The following is a 17,727-nucleotide window of genomic DNA, read 5'->3' on the forward strand; positions in this document are numbered from 1 at the left end:
AGCTCCTCCTCCTGTATTTCTGTGCAGAGATATGTATTTTTCACATACAGTGCAACCCCGCCTCCCTTTCTGTTCCTCCTGTTCTTTTTGAACAAGTTATATCCTTCAACTGCTGTATTCCAGTCATGAGAGTCATCCCACCAAGTCTCAGTTATACCTATCAAGTCATAATTTCCCTCCTGTATTAAGAGTTCAAGTTCGTTCTGTTTGTTTCCCATACTCTGGGCATTAGTATATAGACATCGAAGACCATGTGCTTCATAGTCTGGCTTTCTTCCTACATGTGTCTGAAGACTATTATTGGGCGCTATCAGCGCTGTTCTCTCCATTGCAGTGCATGCGCCTACGTCCATTGTTACCCCCAACTTTACATCTCCCTTCCCCGTAGGATTCAGTTTAAAGCCCTCCTGATGAAGTTCTTCATGCTGTGGCCAAACACATTCTTCCCAGCCTTTGTGAGGTGCAACCCATCCCTAGCCAACAGCCCATCTTCCAGGAAGTATAGCCCGTGGTCCCAGAATCCAAATCTCTCTCGTCGGCACCACCTTCGTAGCCAGTCATTCACCCGGAGTATTTTTCGTTCCCTTTCTATCCCTCTTCTAACTACTGGAAGGATGGATGAGAAAACTATCTGGGCCCCAAAGTTCTTGAGTTTCCTTCCCAAAGCTTCAAAGTCTGACGTGATCTCTTCGTAGCTCCGCTTGGCGGTATCATTTGTTCCCACATGGATGAGAAGAAAGGGATACCTGTCAGTGGGCTTTATGAGTGCAGGCAACCTTTCAGTCACGTCTCTCATCTGTCCTCCCGGGAGACAACATACCTGGCGAGTCCACGGGTCTTCGCGACATACTTGGGTCTCGATCCCACGCAGCAAGGAGTCTCCCACTACTACCACTCTTCTCTTCTTCTTCTTGTAGGCCTGGGTTTCATCGCCTCTGTTTGACTGACCTTTAGCCTCTTGCTCACTCTCATGCAGGTTCCCCTGTGATTCTTCCTCTGCAGGCTGTCCTCCACTCTCATCTGCAAGTACCTGGAATCGGTTCCACAGCTCCACCGCTTCCACTGGTGCAGAGTGGCGTCTAGTTCTTCTTCTCCTAACTGTCACCGTTTTCCAAGGAGTATCCTCTACTCCATTTTTCTTCTCCTCAGCATTTCCCACTTCTGCCTCATCTTGCTGTTGCTCTTCAAGCTTCTGGTCTGCCCTTTGCTGCTGTAGTTCCCCCATTCTGTCCAAGAACTCTTCGTGTTCTCTTATTCCCCGGAGGGTTGACAGTCGCCGCTCCAGTCCACTTACTTTTTCCTCCAGCAGCGTGATCAACTTGCACTTGTTGCAGGTGTAGGCCATGTTGTTCTCAGGCAAGAAAACAAACATGGCACACACCTTGCAGGTCACCACCACTGGAGAGTCTTGTCCTTCCATAGCCCCTTTTCCCTTTTTGTGTCTAGCTTTGTGATTGTTCTAGACTAGCCTGTGCCTGCTCCTCTACTCAGTAGAGGTTAAAAGCAGAGTCCCACTGGTGTGGAAGTGTGTGTTACAAGACAAATAAATGGGAAAAAGTTAGTTAAAAAAAAAATGTTAGGGGCCTCCCCCTTGACCTCCCCTGCCGAACTCCCCTGGCCAACTCCTGTTTGCTCCCCCTGTCCGCTCGCTCTGTTCGCTCGCTCTCTGGGAGCTTGCCTGCTTCTGTAGTCCCTGGACCAGCTGGAGCAGCTTGCTCTGCTCTGCTCTGCTCAGCTGGGAGGCGGGAAACAGATGAGTTATACATTGTCTAAGTAAGTAACAGAAACCCTCCCGCAACCCCCTTCACAGCTATGCAGATTATGTTGGATTTCTTGGGTCGTGATTGGTTGTTTTTAACTTGCTCTGACTTGAATGCATCAAAGCAGAGCTTTAGCACAGAAAGGTTTGCAAAGTGCTGCTTGAATGCATCAAAGTAGAGCTTTAGCACAGAAAGGTTTGCAAAGTGCTGCTTGAATGCATCAAAGTAGAGCTTTAGCACAGAAAAGTTTGCAAACTGCTGCTTCTCTTCTGTTGCCCCGCTCCCCCAATAGGAACAAGGTGAACGAGCTCTGCATCTGGCTGTGCGCTATGCTAACAAGACCTCCCTCCCCCTGGTGGACTTCATTATTCAGAACGGGTAAGCTTTTGTTTGGAGGACTCTCTGCTAGCTATAGGCAGGGCTGTGTGTATTTCTATATTCTCTCTGTCTCAGACACACACATACACACCCATGCACACGCACCCTTGTACCCAGAATTCCAAAGTACTGCTCATAGAATTGTGCAATCAAATTCAATTTGGCCTAATCTCACTCCCTTTAATAGCAAACTTAGGTGGTAGGTGCAGATCGAAACTGAGTCAAACAGGGGAAATGAAGAAACAAGGAAGGCAGATAGGTTTGCTTCAGGGAACCTTGAGGTTTGCAGAAGTATAAAACAGCTTTAAAAACAAGCACCTAAGGGGGCACCCCCCACACACACACACACGAGAAAAGCAGCCTAGTGCAGACTAAGAATGCTCAGTAGTCGCAGAATGTGTCAGTTGAAAATGAAAACTGGGAGTGGCGGAAGGCAGGGAGAGCGGAATGCCCTGCTTGGAGGAAATGGCTATCTGGAACCCTGAACAAGAGCACTCATGTTAGGAGGGGATGATACATTGCAGTGTTTTTGTTGCAGGTCTGACTTGTGTAAAATCTATTACTTATTCCAAGATTTGGAATATTCTGCAAATTTTCCTTTTTAAAAATGATTATTAAGGAAAGGGAGCGCATGACAGAAAAGAAGAATGAAGGGAGGAGAGGGTATGGTGAGGTTTAGAAGTTCTTCCCTGCTGCCATGAAAGCTTAGAAACTTTCTCTTTACAATGAAACCTGGATATATTTTTTTGTCATTGTCTATCTTCCTGCAGGGGAAATCTGGATAGGCCCACTCCAGATGGGAACACAGCCCTACATTATGGAGCCCAGTACAATCAGCCCAACTGCATCAAGCTGCTGCTGAAAGGGAAGGCCTCAGCAAGCGCAGGTAAGTAGCCCTTGTGGCTGGGAGTTGAGGGAGATAGATTGGTAGTAGTAACCTAAGAGTCACTAGTACGGATGTCAGAGAAAACCACAATGGATGCATTTGGATTTCTATGAATCCAACCTGCAGATTCCATGGTGGACTGGTTTTTCACCGGGGGGGGGGGGATTTTCACTAATTTGCAGTAGTGTCAATGCACGCTTGTGCAAATGTGCTAATGCGTATTAGTTAACTAGCGCTAATTCATACTGACTAATGCACATTTGCGTATTTGCATATTAGTGCTAATGTGCACTTGCACTAATGCACATTCACGCTAATGCAAATTGGTGCAACTAGAACAAAATTCTGGTTAAAAAAAATCCGATTCCATCAACGAGCAGATGAAATGATGAAAGACACCTGACAATCCATGAAACACAGACGGAATGGATTTAACAAAATCTGTACATCCCTAGTCACTAGTTAAAGAGTTAATATGCATGGGGGTTGTCAGCTAATTCTCCCATATGAACCTCTGTCCCCACCAGCATTTAAGACTGTGCAATGAGGCCTTTTTGAGGAAACAATCTAGTATGGAGGTCAGGCAGGCTTCCACAAAGCACAGGGCCTTTTCTGTAGCGGCCCTGGAACTCTGAAATGCATTCCTATCCTACAGGAGGCAGTGATGCAACTGGAAAAAATTTCCACCGCTATATTTTTCCGAGGAAATGTTTTCCATTCTTAGAAAAAATCATGGTTTCATAAAATTAGTAACATAATGAACAAGTCCATTATAAGTCAGATTGGGCAACTGGAATGGATACAATATCAATCAAATGTGTAAATAACTTTATTTATTTATATTATTTAGGCTGCCTTTAAGGGTAAAACCATCTCAAAAAGTATATTTGTAAAGTAACCATCCCTAAGAACAGCCTTCCCTGACCTGGTGCCCTCCAGATGTTTTGGACTTCAACTCCCATCAGCCCCATCCAGTATGGCTAATGATCAGGAATGCTGGAAGTTGTAGTCTGGAGGGCACCAAGTTGGGGAAAGCTGCCCAAGATGTTAATAGTTCTACATACTGTTTCAGAACACACATGGGAAGAACTGAAACATTTTTCCCACATGTCTGGGCCCTTCCTTCAGGCTTGCTTTATTTCTCTTTTCCCTGTGCAGTAAATGGAGCTGGCGAAACACCTCTGGATGTGGCAAGAAGGTACAAGCATGCAGAGTGTGAAGACCTGGTAGGTGGGGGTGAGAAGGTGATTGTCATTGACTGTCAGGATTGATTCCGAACGCAGGGAGATAGCAGCTCAGATTCAGAAGAGGAACAGCCAGAACCGGGGGATGCATTTTCCCAAGCCAGTTCAGATATGGGTAGGCGTGCTTCTCAGGTTACTAACTCCCAGATGGCCGGACCTGAAGCCCCCCCCCTTGCCCCCCTCTGTGAGAAGCCGGGAGGAGGAGGAGAGTGGGGGCTGTGACCTAAGAGATGCTAGACTGCGGCACAGAGCTAAGAGGGAAACGTCAGGGGCGGAGCTCAGACAGTCGACCCGGTTAGCAATGCACGAGAGGCGACTGTTCCTAAGTTAGTCTAGCCAGCATGCCTCACTTCAAACTGCAGGCAACTTCGGTGTTCCCATTTGAATCCCCTGGAGGCATTCCTTTGTAGCCTGAGAGTCTTCGAGGATTTGCATCTGTAATGAACCTGTTTATAATGAATTAAAGGCATGAAACTGAAGCATCTCTGTTTGTATGTGTGAGTGCTTAAGGAAAGAGGGGGGCCAAGGGAAACGTGACATTGACTGCCAGTTTGGTGTATTGGTTAGAGTGTCATACTAGGACCGAGGAGACCTGGGTTCAAAGCCCCACTTGACCATGAAGCTCAGGGGGAGATCTTGGGCCAGTCACTGTCCAATCTAGTTTACAGAGCTGTTGTGAGTTCCTGTGGACGTGTGGAGAGAGCTACATAGGCTGCCTTGAGGTCTTTGGAGGAAAGATAAGACAGAATGTAATAAATAAATACATAAATAGGAAACATTGGGTTGGATTCAGAATAGGGATAAAGGAGAAATTCATTCAATTCACATTTTAATGTGAATTTACCTGATTTTGCACTGTCGAACCACTATGTGAATTGGAACCCTATTTTTTTAAAATGTGCACTTTTCTGAATTTTGTGCTGGAGTTCTCCAATTAAAGAAATGTGTACAAAATTGCACATATTAGGGAAAATAATGTTCAAAAATTCATTATATTAGGAAAATTGCTTGTAAAGAATGTGTATATTTTGCAAAAAATGCATACAAAAATGAATGCATTAGGAGAAATGTGCACAAAAATGCTTATGAATTTTCCTGTGAACATTAAAAAAAACAACCAAAAAAAATTTGGGAGGAACTGAACTTAAGACTGGAATGATGAGAAAAGGAGAGACCCCAAAATTGAAATATTTGTCCATCCCTAATCCAGGCTTAGTCATACTTTGAGAAGACCCCTTGAAATCAATGGGACTCGCTTAAGTCCCATTGATTTCAAAAGATCTATTTCAAAGATGACTAAATGCAGCTTTGTATACAAAGGTCACTAGCCTGGAAAAATTCCTAGTAACCTGTTGGGAGCTGTCAGAGGAGGGACGAGGAGCTTCATCCTTCCTCCACCAGCCTCCTTACTCGCCTACATGCAGTTCCTTGTCATGTCTGGCGACCAGGCAAGTGCTTAAATAGAAGGCTGGTTTTACAGTAGATTGTGCATCACTTCAGTTGGTATTGATGGCAGAGAACGCAGTTTACACAGTGTAAAAAATGCATTAAATACATGGTGACCTGGAAACTTGGGCCCAAATCCCAATTCAGCCTTGAAATTCACTGCCACATGGTCCCTGGCCAGCTTATCCTGGTGGCAGCAGTGGCGTGTGGCACCAGCACCTAGGGATGGGTGCGAATTTCATTTTAGTTCATTATTCATACAGATTTATTAAAAACATTGCCAATTTCCTCCTAGTTGGGATGGAAAGAACTTGAGTTTACATCGAGGCAAGTCCCATTGTGTTCGGTGGAGGGCTTACGTCTTAGGAAGTCTGTTTAAGATTGCAGACCCAGCTTTTGAAAGACAGCGGAAGGGGGGCCTCTTCTGTGGTGAACTGATGGGGGTCTTTCTCCTGTCCTTGTTGTTACAGCTGGAGCAGGCCCAGGCAGGGAGGTTGGCTCCCCAGCTGCATGTGGATTATGACTGGGAAGCCCCTCAGGAGTTCTCTTACGACAGTGAAGATGAGCTGGATGAAAAGGTGCTGTTTTGGGAGCTCTCTCTGTCTCTCTGTGTCTGTGTCTGTCTCTCTCTGTCTTGTACCTTCTAACCTCCTGCCCCCAGGCAGTGCGAGTCCTGCGCCCATCTTCCTCTCCATCCAGAAGGACTGCAGATGTGGTAAAGATGTCCTTCCGGTGGTTGCAGCGGAGGCTGGTGGCTCCGATCTCAGTGGGGTGGTAAATCTGCTCCGGGTTTCAGTCAGAACCAGTCAGAACTCTAAAGGAGCTGTCCAAGGTTCTGACTGGTTCTGACTGAAACCCGGAGTGGATTCACCGCCCCACTGACATCAGAGCCACCAGCCTCCGCTGGGGAGTTGCCCTGGCAGAAAGGTTTCTGTGGTTGGCAACCCTCCGATCTCCCATCCTGCGTGGTCAGACTTAGGCCATACACTAGGGACCTTGACCCTCAGGCCCATGGGCCAAATCTGGCCCTACTGGGATCCAAACTAGGCACTGCAGGATTCCCCATACAGCTACACCGCCTTCCCCTGCCCATCAATTATTTGGTAGTTTCCTGGCTTTTGTGCAGTTTTCCCCCCACTCTGGAAGGTTGAAGCGCCTCTCCTGAGGCTTAGTTGCTGGCAGTACGAGCTTGAAGCTCAAGTATGTTGGTGTTCTGGCCCCACCCCTTTTGCCTTCAGCCCCGCCCACCACTGGAATGCAGCCCCTGAGAGCTTCTCTGAGATGGAATTGGGTGGTTGGGCTGCAAGAGGTTCAACAGCCCTGCTGTACAAAGAAGGGCCTTCAACATGGTTGTCAACATTACTGCCACAGTCACAGTTTGACTGTCACCTCATCGCAGCTTCCCCACCTGCCTAGCTTGGCCCATTTCTCTCTGTCCTACTACTTTGTCTCCAGCCATGAGATGTCCAGGTTTAAAGGCAGTATGTTCCTGAGTGCCAGTTTCTGGGGAGCAGCTGAAGGAGAGGGCAATTGCCCTCGTGTCCTGTTTGAGTACTTCCCAGAGGCATCTGGTTGGCCACACTGGGAAACGAGATGTCGACTAGATGGACCTTTGGTTTGATCCAGCAGAGGTCTTTGGATGCTCTGCTACTCTCTCTTGATTATGTCCCACTGTTCTCCAGGTGCATCCTCCTTTCTACAGCTGCTTGTTCCCTCATTTCAAACACCAGGTGATCTGGAGTAATGGGTGTTTTTTTCCCCCCGGATTTTGTTTTCCCCCAAGAAATTCAATTTGAAAAATTTCTGGAATTTTTCCAATGCAAATTTGCATTGGAAATTTTCAGTTTGTGTCAGAAAATTTTCTGGTGCCCTAGAGCAGGGGCAGGCAACTTCTGCTCCTACAGATATTTTGGCCTACAATTCCCATCAGCCCTAGCCAGCAGAGCCAGTGGTGAGGGATGATGGGAGTTGTAGGCCAAAATATCTGGAGAACCCCTGCCATAGGGAGTGATCTAATTTAGCATGTTTATTTTACTCGTATTTAGTAAACAACAAAGCATTAAAAAAATACTTCAAGTTGATTTTTTTTTGTCCCAATACACTACAAGTACTTGACTTGAAATATTTGAGGGGGGAAAGTAAAGCTCACTTAGGCCACAGTCCAAGGCATGTTTAGACAGAAAATGTCCTACAACTCTGAGCATCCCTTGAAACCATGCTGGCTGGGGCATGCTGGGAATTGTATGATTTCTTTCTGTCTAAAAATGCATAGGATTGTGCCCTAATGTTATATTATGTAGATTTTTGTATTGGAATATTGTTAAAAAATTAAAGACAGTAGCATGAATGTTCCTTACATTGTTTAAATTTCGAGGGGGGGAGTACTAGAGTACTGAAAACTGTTGATACACTAATACATTTTAGCAACTCGGAGAACTGTGCATAATATGCTGACAACTGTTCAGCTACTACTTTGAAACAGTCAAGCTTGCCTAATATTGTATTTGCAGTATTTGCATCCATTCATTGGGGCTGTTCACACAACATGCTAACCCACACTTAGTGATTGAGTGTGGGTTTTTATTGAACTGTGGGTTGTTTGTTGAACCGTGGGATAGCGTGTGGTCTGAATCCAGGACATTTTCCTTAGGGTGGCTTGTTAACCATGCAGGGTGGCTTGTTAACCACCCTGAACAACACAACAACAAACCATGGGTTCTCAAGGTGGCTTGTTAGAGAAAAATAAGCCACACTGCATGGTTAACAAGCCACCCTGAGGAAAATGTCAGTTCAGACAACATGCTAACACACGGTTCAATAAACAACCCACACTCAGTGGCTGTTGTGAACTTAGCGTGTTGTGTGAACTCAGATTGTCAGTAATGAACTTACGAAATGGGAAGGTTTCCACAGAAAAATGAAACACTGCAAAATTTTCTGGAAAACTTCTCTGCTACATATCATTGGTCTGGAGTGTGGCAAGCCATGGAGAGGCCCTCATAGCTCAGACTTGGTTCATTGGGGATGGGTTGGACCGAGTAAGAGTAGGAGGTCAGGGCTGGACCTGGATGAAGTTGAAGGCAGGAGCTTCAAGGTAGTGATGGGAGGCTGGGAGGTCTCTGGTTGCTGAAAGACCAGCTTTGTTGCTTCCTCTGATAGGTGAGCCCACTGCAGCGGTCCTTTGGGTCCTCGTCGTCTCCAACCACGGGCCAGCCGGCCTTGTTCCCCCCAAACAGGTGGAGCTGCAGCGGCATGGACATCAGCAACAAGACCTACGAGACTATCCTGGTCCCCTCGCGGCCTGGCCTGAGGAGCTTCCACAGTGAGGAGGGCCCCCCGCCATTGCCAATCAAGAACCCCACCAGAGGGAGCGCCAAGACAAAATCAGGTCTGCAAGGATGGCTGTGGGCAAGCCAAGGCTGGGGAAACCTGTGGCCCTCCAGATGTTGTTGGACAGCCACGGGTTTCCCCCGACCATTGGCTGGGGCTGATGGGAGTTGGAGTCCTGTGACATCTGGAGGGCCCAAAAGTGCCCCAACCGCTAGGGTAAGCAAAGCCCAGCAATTACAGGGTCAACTACACTTTGGGTAGTATCCAATGTTAGTCCTATTTAGAGAAGATCCATTGATATGAACAAGACTTCCATTAGTCATGACTCACTGAAGCCCTATTCATTTTAGTGGGTCTACTCCAAGTAGGACTAACATGGGATACTACCCTTTATGTTGAAATTTGTATGTCGGAGCTCCATCGATCCAAGAAGAATTGTTTTAAGACCCATTGGGCTATTATATCCCATAATATCTCCAATACATGCTATGATCTTTGCATGATTCCTTCTAAATACTTGCTCTTGACATCACCAGCATAATTCAGATAACTGGACCTTCTGCTTGAATGAGGGCTCATTTTACATTTCTTTCTAGACTCCTCCGAGTCATCATCCCAGTCGTCAGACATCCCCGATGGTCGGCACTCGTCCACTTCCAGTGTTCCTGGCGTGCTGGACAGTTGGCATTCATCCACTTCCAGCGTTCCTGGCGTGCTGGACAGTCGGCACTCGTCCACTTCCAGCGTTCCTGGTGTGCTGGACAGTGGCACCTCCCGGCAGCCATCGAGCTTCCGTAACTCTGTGGAAGTCAAAGGCACAGCCTACTGGGAAACCTGCTCTGAAACAAACACTGGGTCCCAACGGAGAAGATCGGAGCCCAATCAGATGGCAGTGCTGCAGCCTTCTCCTGGGACCTCTCCTGAACAAGGGCAAGCAACCCCAGTCAAGTTCAGGTGAGTCCATGAGGTGTCAGTTGCTCAAAGGATTGAAAGTCGAGCATCCTGTAGCTTACTAGGAGCTTCCAGTAGGTGTGGTTTCAATATTGCATTTGGGGAGCAAAGCTGGCTTTGTCACCTTACGTGTCCTGAGCCAAATCATCTAGAATATGGCTCCTGTTCTTATGTCAGGCCTGCTTAATGGTGACCCATCAAGCCAGGTCCTTGCGAAGGCTCTGAGAGGCCTGGTGGCTGAATGTTCATTTGAGCCCTCTCTCGGCTTCCTACTCACAGCACCCTGTGTCCATAACAGTCAATAATAACTTGGGAGGTAATTTCCATTGGGAAATAGGAACGGGAAGAAAGGTTAAACACATCCTTCCATGTCGCCATGTGGCTTTGTTTCGTTTTTTCTCCTTATGCCCTTGGGATCTCCCCACCCCCTTTCATATTTGTGCACTCTGTAGCAGGCATGGTGCTGTACAGCAATATTCATTCACACAACAGGCCTACGAGGTACATCAAGAATATTCCCATTTTACAGAGACTGGCAGCAGCATCCAGTTAACTCCAGGCCTGCTGGAGGGTTCCTGGCTGGTCTCTTGTCTCTGTTGTTCCAAGCTGATATAGGCTTTCCAGGTCATAGCAGTGGAGCTTTCACACCCTGGCATGCTGTCAGCCAGGTATTCATGTCTCTCACAATGCTACCGGTCCCTAGTTCCATTGGTTGCATGCACATCTCTGATGTTGACATCAGTTGTATTGTGCATTAGCCAAGCAAACGTCAGAAGGAAGATGGAGACAACGGCACAGGCTGTTAGTTTTGAAAGTTCCATTCTTGTGCAGAGGAGGAGTCCATTTTGTCAGCAGCAAGTGAAGGAATTCCCCACCGCCATGTTGATTTCAAAGCTGCTTTCTTTTCCCCTGCAGCTCAGAGAGCACCCGATCCTACAGGCGGATCAGTAGTGGCTCGGTGGGCAAATCTTCCGGCACCCCCCTTTCCCTGCAGGGATCTGTTTTCCCAGAAGAACTGCCTTCCTGCAAGGCTGTGATGCTGCCACAAAACCCTCCCCCTGTGCCGATGCCAAGAAGATTTGCTCCGGTGAGTTGGGGGAGAGGGTGAGCGGTCCCACCTTGCTGCATTTTGTGCATGGCTTAGGATCTCCTTTTTACCTACGCATTAGCATGCCTGGCATTGATTTTTGTTTGTTAGTTAGATTTGTATATCACCCAACTGGCAAATGCCCCCCGGTGGTTTATACTCAGCAACAACAACCACAAAATAAACCCCAAAGAAAGAAAGAAAATGATAAAAGTATCAGAGTAATACAACCTTAATGCCGTGTGCTCCTACCGTGTAAGTTTTCCCTGTACTAAAGCTAGCTGGTGGTTCCCTACCTGTTCAGCCGTGGAAGAGGGTTGGGGAAGGAAAGGGGTGGCTCTGTGGAACTGAAGATGACTTTTTTGGCTCACTCAGGCCAAGGGACGGCCAAAGAGAGTAATGGCTTTGGCCGACTGCAAAGGAGACAAAGCCCGGGAGCTGACTTTTTCCAAAGGCGAGGTGATTGTGGTGACGCGGGAAGAGGACGAGCAGAGTTGGGTGAGTGTTGCTGCTTCCTCATGGGACGAGCAGGGAAAGCATTTTTCCTTACACTTTAGGAGCAGAACCGGCCCTACCATTAGGCAAAGTGAAGAGCTCACCTCAGGCGGCAGATGCTGAGGGGTGGGGAATGGCAGTGAGGTGTTGGAGAGCAGAGCTGTGTATGGGGGCACCATCTTGTCATCTACCTCAGGCAGCAAAATATCTTGGTTCAGCCCTGGAAGGGAGGGAGGGAGGGAGGGAGGTGATCCTCCCAAGAAACCGCTTTAGCCTCCTGGAAATGTTCTCATGGTGTAGCAAAAGAGTTGCGAGTCTTAGCCTGGATTCTGATTTTCCAATCTCTCCCTCCAGAAGCTTATCTTCTGCTTGCAATGAGCTTGTGCCACAATTGTACGATCATACTCCTTATCTTTTCTTTTTTTCATCTTCAGATTAAATAGTGTAGTGTAGAAGAGTTCTTTGGAGAAAGGTGGAGACAGGTAGACAAATAGGTAGATAGGCGATCAGCTTTCCTGCTTGTGAAATGTTAAGTCAGGATCCATATTAAGACAAATACTTTTATTAGGCCAACCAAAATATCACAAAATAGCATGCAAGCTTTTGAGTTCTCCAGGTCTCTTCATCAGGCTATATGGTAGACAAAGCAAGGTGGGTGTGGGGAAAGCTGGCTGGCATTGATGCCATGGAATCTGCATTTCTTTACAGTCTTAAGATGGAACAAGCGGGGAGGTTGCTGTCATTAACTCTGGACTCGACTAGGTGCTCTGATGCTTTCAGGATCCACCTAGGGCTGTCCCTATGACTGCCGGGATGCAGAAAGAAGCTATGCTTGATTCCCCCCCCCCATTTTTGAAAATATAATACCCAGCTGGTATCTGGATCCGTCCCCATCCTTCGGCAAAAAACACAGGTTCCTTGGTGGGTGAAAAAATCAGAAGCAGAGACGGTGGAGGCTGGTGGCTCCTATTTCAGTGGGGCTGTGCATCCGCTCTGGGTGTCAGTCAGAACTCTAAAGGAATTATCCAAGGTGCCGAACCCCACAATGGAGATAAGCTAGATCACTTTTATATTAATGGTGCTGGGCATATTAGGTGGTGTGTTAGGTGAAAAAAGTCAGTAGAAGCCAACTTGGGTAGCTTTGCCTAGTCAGTTTGGGGGATGTACCCTCAGAGAATACAGTCCCATCTACAAGTGGGTCTAAAACCCTCTTTCTACAGTGTAGGATTAGCAACGGTGGATATCCCAGCTGAAAACAAAAATATCACCGGAACTTCTGGCATAGCAAGTTGAACTGGATGGGATATATGCTGTCAGATGAATGCCTTCCATTTATTAATCTTATTAAGTGGAATATTATTGGAGCAAATATAGGAGAACCAGAATGTAGAATCATAGAATCATAAAATCATAGAATACTAGGGTTGGAAGGGGCCTATAAGGCTATCGAGTCCAACCTCCTGCTCAATGCATGAATCCAAGTCAAAGCATCCCTGACAGATGGCTGTCCAGCCTTGTCTTGAATGCCTCTAGTGTGGGACAGCCAAGGTAATTGGTTCCATTGTTATATTGCTCTAGATCCTGTAAGATCCTGCTGGCTGTGGTGGTGGGCTTTTGATGCCCTCCTGCTTCTCTTCTGTTTCTTCTCAAGAAACTCAAAGGATGAAGCAGAGGTCCCATGCAGCTGCAGGACAGGGGGTTTTCTGCTCCAGCTCTTGCCTTTTCCCATGGGAAGAAACAGGGATTGGGACCTGACTTTGTCAACCACGCTCTGCGTATGCAGGTGCCCTTTGCCTCTTTGTCAACCACAGGGGTAGGTGTCAGGGTGGACACTGAGCCCATAGAATCCCAGAGTAGTTCTGATTCGGAGGAAGAGCAGTCGCTCCTGGGAGAGGAGCGCACCCCTTTTTCCCAGGGCCCGCAACTGACAGAGATTCCTCCCACCCACATTCCTAGATTAGAAAGCAGTCCAGGGAGTGACCCAGCACCGATAGCAGACTGGTTGGATGTGCGGCGCAGACGCAGAGAGTGGCGCCAAATGGAGAGCGTGGAAAGGAGGCGTAGCGCCCGGTTGGCGCTCAAAGAACGGTTGCGCCCAGAGGATCCAAGGGAAAAGGGGAGGGATTCTCCCTAGTCCTTATATTCAGGGGTCTGCCAGTAATTGCCTTTCAAATGGGGACCAACTGTTCCAACTTAGGGCATAGGGATGCTGCTGCTCAGATCTAGTTGCTACCTGTAGAGTTGTAAGTTGTAAAAGAAGAATAAAGCTTTGAAAAGAATCCCTTTGTCTGCGTCTGGACTTGGCTACTAGATTAGACTGAGAGAGCCCTCCAAGGAGCCCTTGACAGTAGACAACCTGGTGCCCTCCGGATGTTTTGGACTGCAACTCCCATCAGCCTCAGCCAGTATGGGCAATGGCCATAGATTATAGGTGTTGTGGTCTAAAATATCTGGAGAGCACCCAGTGGCCTATCCCATGTCTACCATTTTTCTTTGCTTTTGACCTGGCCCTCTTGTTTCTTCTTCCAGGTTGGTTTCATCGAAGGCGATGGCACGAGGACAGGCGTTTTCCCTTCCAGCTTTGTCCACCCTTTGCAGGACTGATGGGACCATTGTGTATGTCCATTGGCTGGGGAGATGAACCAGCTGGAGCTGCTTTGCAGACACACGCTGAGGCGTAGGCTTGCTGGATCTCTTTAAAGCCCGCCATTCTCCATAGGATGCCATCCACTTCAGTTCCATGATGTCACTGGGAAGAAGCCATTGGGATCTGGCTTTCACAGTTCTTTTGAGCTGGAGCTGGAGGGATAATGGAAGCCCCCCAGGTGGAAGTGGACATCTCTATCAATGTTGCTTGGTTGGGCTTTGTTTGGTTCCTTTTAATCTAAGTTAAGCCGGCCGAGGGACAGTAGAGCACACTCTTCTCGTTCGACGCAGAGGTTCCATCGCCACAAAGTCATCCAATCCACTGTTTGATTTCTTGCTCGAGAGAACCCATCTTCCTGAAAATTCTTTGCTTGTACTGTGCAGCTGTAGAATGGACCCAGGTCCCTAGCTTCACAATTTGATTTTGGAGCAACCTCAGTTTCCATTTACAACCACAGCCACAAGGGACTGGGACCTGCTTTAGAGAAAAAAAATGAAAATGCATGGGAAATCTATTGTGGAAGTGTGGAAAACGAAGGCAGCCTTTGGCAGGGCTTCAGAAAGGGGTAGAGCTGCTGCATTTCCTGCCCCAGGCCTGTGGATCCATCTCCCCCTCATCCCCAGCAGAGGTCAAATGTCTGGACCTCAGGGAACCCTCTTTCTGTACCTCTTCATCCCACTGCAGAACGTTTGTGTGTCTGCTGTACAACACCTCTATGTTGCAGAGGATTCTGGGGCTCTCATTTGGTCCTTGAGGCCTAGCCCTCAGTTCAAGCCGACTGGAAGTGTCCTCCAGACACCCACCTGCAGCTGTGTATTACTGGAGAGAACTGATAACGGTGGACAGGCAGCACGGTGAAGCTCTGCTATGTAGCAAGGTGAAGCAGGCTGCTTCAGGCTGCAGAATTCGGGCACCTTTCAGGGGTGTCGTTCTCTCAAGATAGCCATGACTTTTAAAGCCCCATCCCATGGAAACCACTGCCGTCCAAATGAAGAAGACAGACGGAGGGAGGAGTTGATGTCTAAATGGTACAACAAGACTTTTTGAAGTGTTGACCTTAGTGGGGGGCAGGGAAAGGCACTATTTGATGCTCTGCTTCAGGCAGCAAAATGTCTTGGGCCAGCAATGCCAAGCTTGTCCACCATCATCAGTCTTCCAGTTTCGGACCTCTGGAGACGTTTCTATGGAATCTCAGTGTTCTGTAGAGTAACCCCCCCCCCCCACTGCTACCCATGCTGTCACCTTTGTTGTTTGGACAGAAGGGCTTGGATCCAGACTGAACTGACCTTCGTTCCCATTGAAACCAATGGGACAAGACTTAATTCCCCTTGAAATCAATGGGATTTAAGTGCAACCAACCAAGTCTGGATCTGACCCAATATTTTTTAGAGTGGCATGGCCAGTTTGGAATGTGCCCTTGAAAGAGTACAAATGCACTTTTTCCTCTCTTGCATGTCAAGCCCTTTAAAACCGATCCTGCGCGTGTCTGCAGCATGGTTAAGTTTGAGCCAGAAATTGTGGAAGATGCCAACTGGCTAGCGCCTATGACGGCACCAACACATTTCTTCTCTGTCCATTACCAGAGTCAGTTTGTAACTGTTTTGAAAACGTTTGTGTTTGTTTCTTTAAAAAGAAGAAGAAAAAAAGACAAAAGTTATACATGAATCCAAGTACATACACCACTTTAAACATTTTTAAAAGGTGGATAGTTCACCCAAAGCACAAATAGATGGCTGAGCCAGCATTCAGCTTGCTGGTATGTACGTCTGTCATGCAGTTTGTAAACCTGGGCTCTCGCTGCAGGTGAAGAACCCACTGTCTCTGTTCTTTTAAATACGATGTCTGTCTTCACCTTCAGATTTGCCAGTCTGGTTTTACTTGTTTTACTGATAAACGATTTCACCATACATATTTCCTTCCCTTCCCCCAGTGTGTGGAAAGCTTAGGGCAATCTTTTTCAAGAGTCAGTCCTTTTTCAAAGTGAAGCGCCCTGCAAATTAGTTTGAAATTTGCAAAGTCGGAATCTGGAACTTTGTCAAGGATGGGTATGGTCGGGCAACTGCTGTGGGCCCACTCCCCCTGGACTTGCTCCTCTTCGCCATTGCAACCTGCTTGTTCACCTGCCTCTCGCTCTGGCCCAGGCAACGGTGATGGTGAGAAGCAGGAAGGCTAGACACCACAGCCTGCTTGCTCCCTGGCTCTCTGCCTGTCGGGCAAGCAAACGATAGCAAGGATGAGAAAGAGGATGAGGCGCAACAGCAGCTGGTGACAATGGCAGTGAAAAGGTAGACACACTGAAGGAGGGGGGCCCATTGAGGGTGTCTTACCCAAGGGCCCTCAAAAACCAGGAGCCAGCACCAGTAAGAATGAATCATATGAGTGTGTTAGCCAGCAAAGGCTTTGCTAGTTCCAAAATGGCATCCAACCAAGGCCCAAATGTAACATGATCTAAGCCAGGAGTGGGCAACTTGTGGCTTCCAGATATATTGGCCTGCAACTCCCGTCAGCCCTAGCCCCACATAGCTAATGGTGAGGGATGATGGGAGTTGCAGGCCATACTATCTGGACGGCCAAACCTTGATCTAAATGAACAAAGACTGTTTTTGAAGTCCTTTTCAGCTGCTATCACAACCAGAACCAAATTCATTGTGTGTGTTTCCCCCCAGCTGCTGCCTATAGGTTCATGTTGCTTTTAGAAAGCACAGAACCTTCCAAGTGACTTGGGCGGAAAACCAGGTTTTTAAAGACCACCCACTCATTAAGAATTGTCCATATAACCAAACTAACACACACACATGCACTCTCTTCTCCAGGAAGCCAGGACCTGGGAACGAGAGGCATTGTGCTGCTTGCTGTGTGCATGTCTTTCTGCTTTCTTATGAATGCAACATGCCTATGGAACTCACCAACACAGGATATGGGAAAGACTAGCTGTTCAAGTAAGGCAGCTTTGTTTGTTTAAAAACAGAGAAAAAACTTGGCCAGAAACATGAATGGTAGCAGTGGAGGCTGGTGGCTCTAATGTCAGTAGGGTGGTGGATCTGTTCTGGGTTTCAGTCAGAACTCTAAAGGAGCTATCCAAGGTGCGGAGCTGATTGAAACCCAAAGTGGATTCACTTTCCCACCGATATTGGCGCCACCAGCCTCCACTGAATGGGTAGTGATGTTAGCAGTAACTAGAAGGGATGATTGGGAAACATGTTTTCATGCTCAAAGACAGATGTGTGTGTGTGTGTACATGCGCATGACACAACCTGACTTCTGGCACTAAAGAAGACATCCTAAGTATCTCAACTCTTTCTTTGTTTCTTTAAAAAAGTGGCTTCTAGTCCTCTTGAAGATTGAGGAAATAGGAATATATGAAGGGAATGGAAGCTGCAGGCAAGATTTCTAGACAAAGGCAGACTGTTCTTGTCTCTCTGTCATTCTGCTTCTAGGTCAAATATCGTGAATGAGGTAAGATCTCCCTAGTCATGTCACTGGTGTTCTGTGAGTGAGATGTG

General features: G+C 47.4%; 1 protein-coding gene across 1 annotated transcript in view; it reads left to right on the plus strand.

Moving 5' to 3' along the window:
* The window catches only part of ASAP3 (ArfGAP with SH3 domain, ankyrin repeat and PH domain 3), a 127,378-nt gene extending 110,174 nt beyond the window's left edge, over positions 1 to 17,204 (plus strand). Inside the window, exons 18-26 of the mRNA XM_084815717.1 lie at positions 2,053 to 2,138; positions 2,909 to 3,024; positions 4,183 to 4,250; positions 6,185 to 6,292; positions 8,874 to 9,102; positions 9,641 to 9,998; positions 10,911 to 11,082; positions 11,458 to 11,580; positions 14,107 to 17,204. Coding sequence (XP_084671843.1) covers positions 2,053 to 2,138; positions 2,909 to 3,024; positions 4,183 to 4,250; positions 6,185 to 6,292; positions 8,874 to 9,102; positions 9,641 to 9,998; positions 10,911 to 11,082; positions 11,458 to 11,580; positions 14,107 to 14,181 — 1,335 coding nt within the window. The 3' untranslated portion in view covers positions 14,182 to 17,204. The remainder of the gene's footprint in view (positions 1 to 2,052; positions 2,139 to 2,908; positions 3,025 to 4,182; positions 4,251 to 6,184; positions 6,293 to 8,873; positions 9,103 to 9,640; positions 9,999 to 10,910; positions 11,083 to 11,457; positions 11,581 to 14,106) is intronic.
* Positions 17,205 to 17,727: the final 523 nt, after the last annotated feature.

Source organism: Heloderma suspectum, chromosome 10 (genome assembly GCF_057233095.1).
Source record: "Heloderma suspectum isolate Gila_16-S chromosome 10, 16-S_ref, whole genome shotgun sequence".
In the NCBI taxonomy this organism is placed as follows: Eukaryota; Metazoa; Chordata; class Lepidosauria; order Squamata; family Helodermatidae; genus Heloderma; species Heloderma suspectum.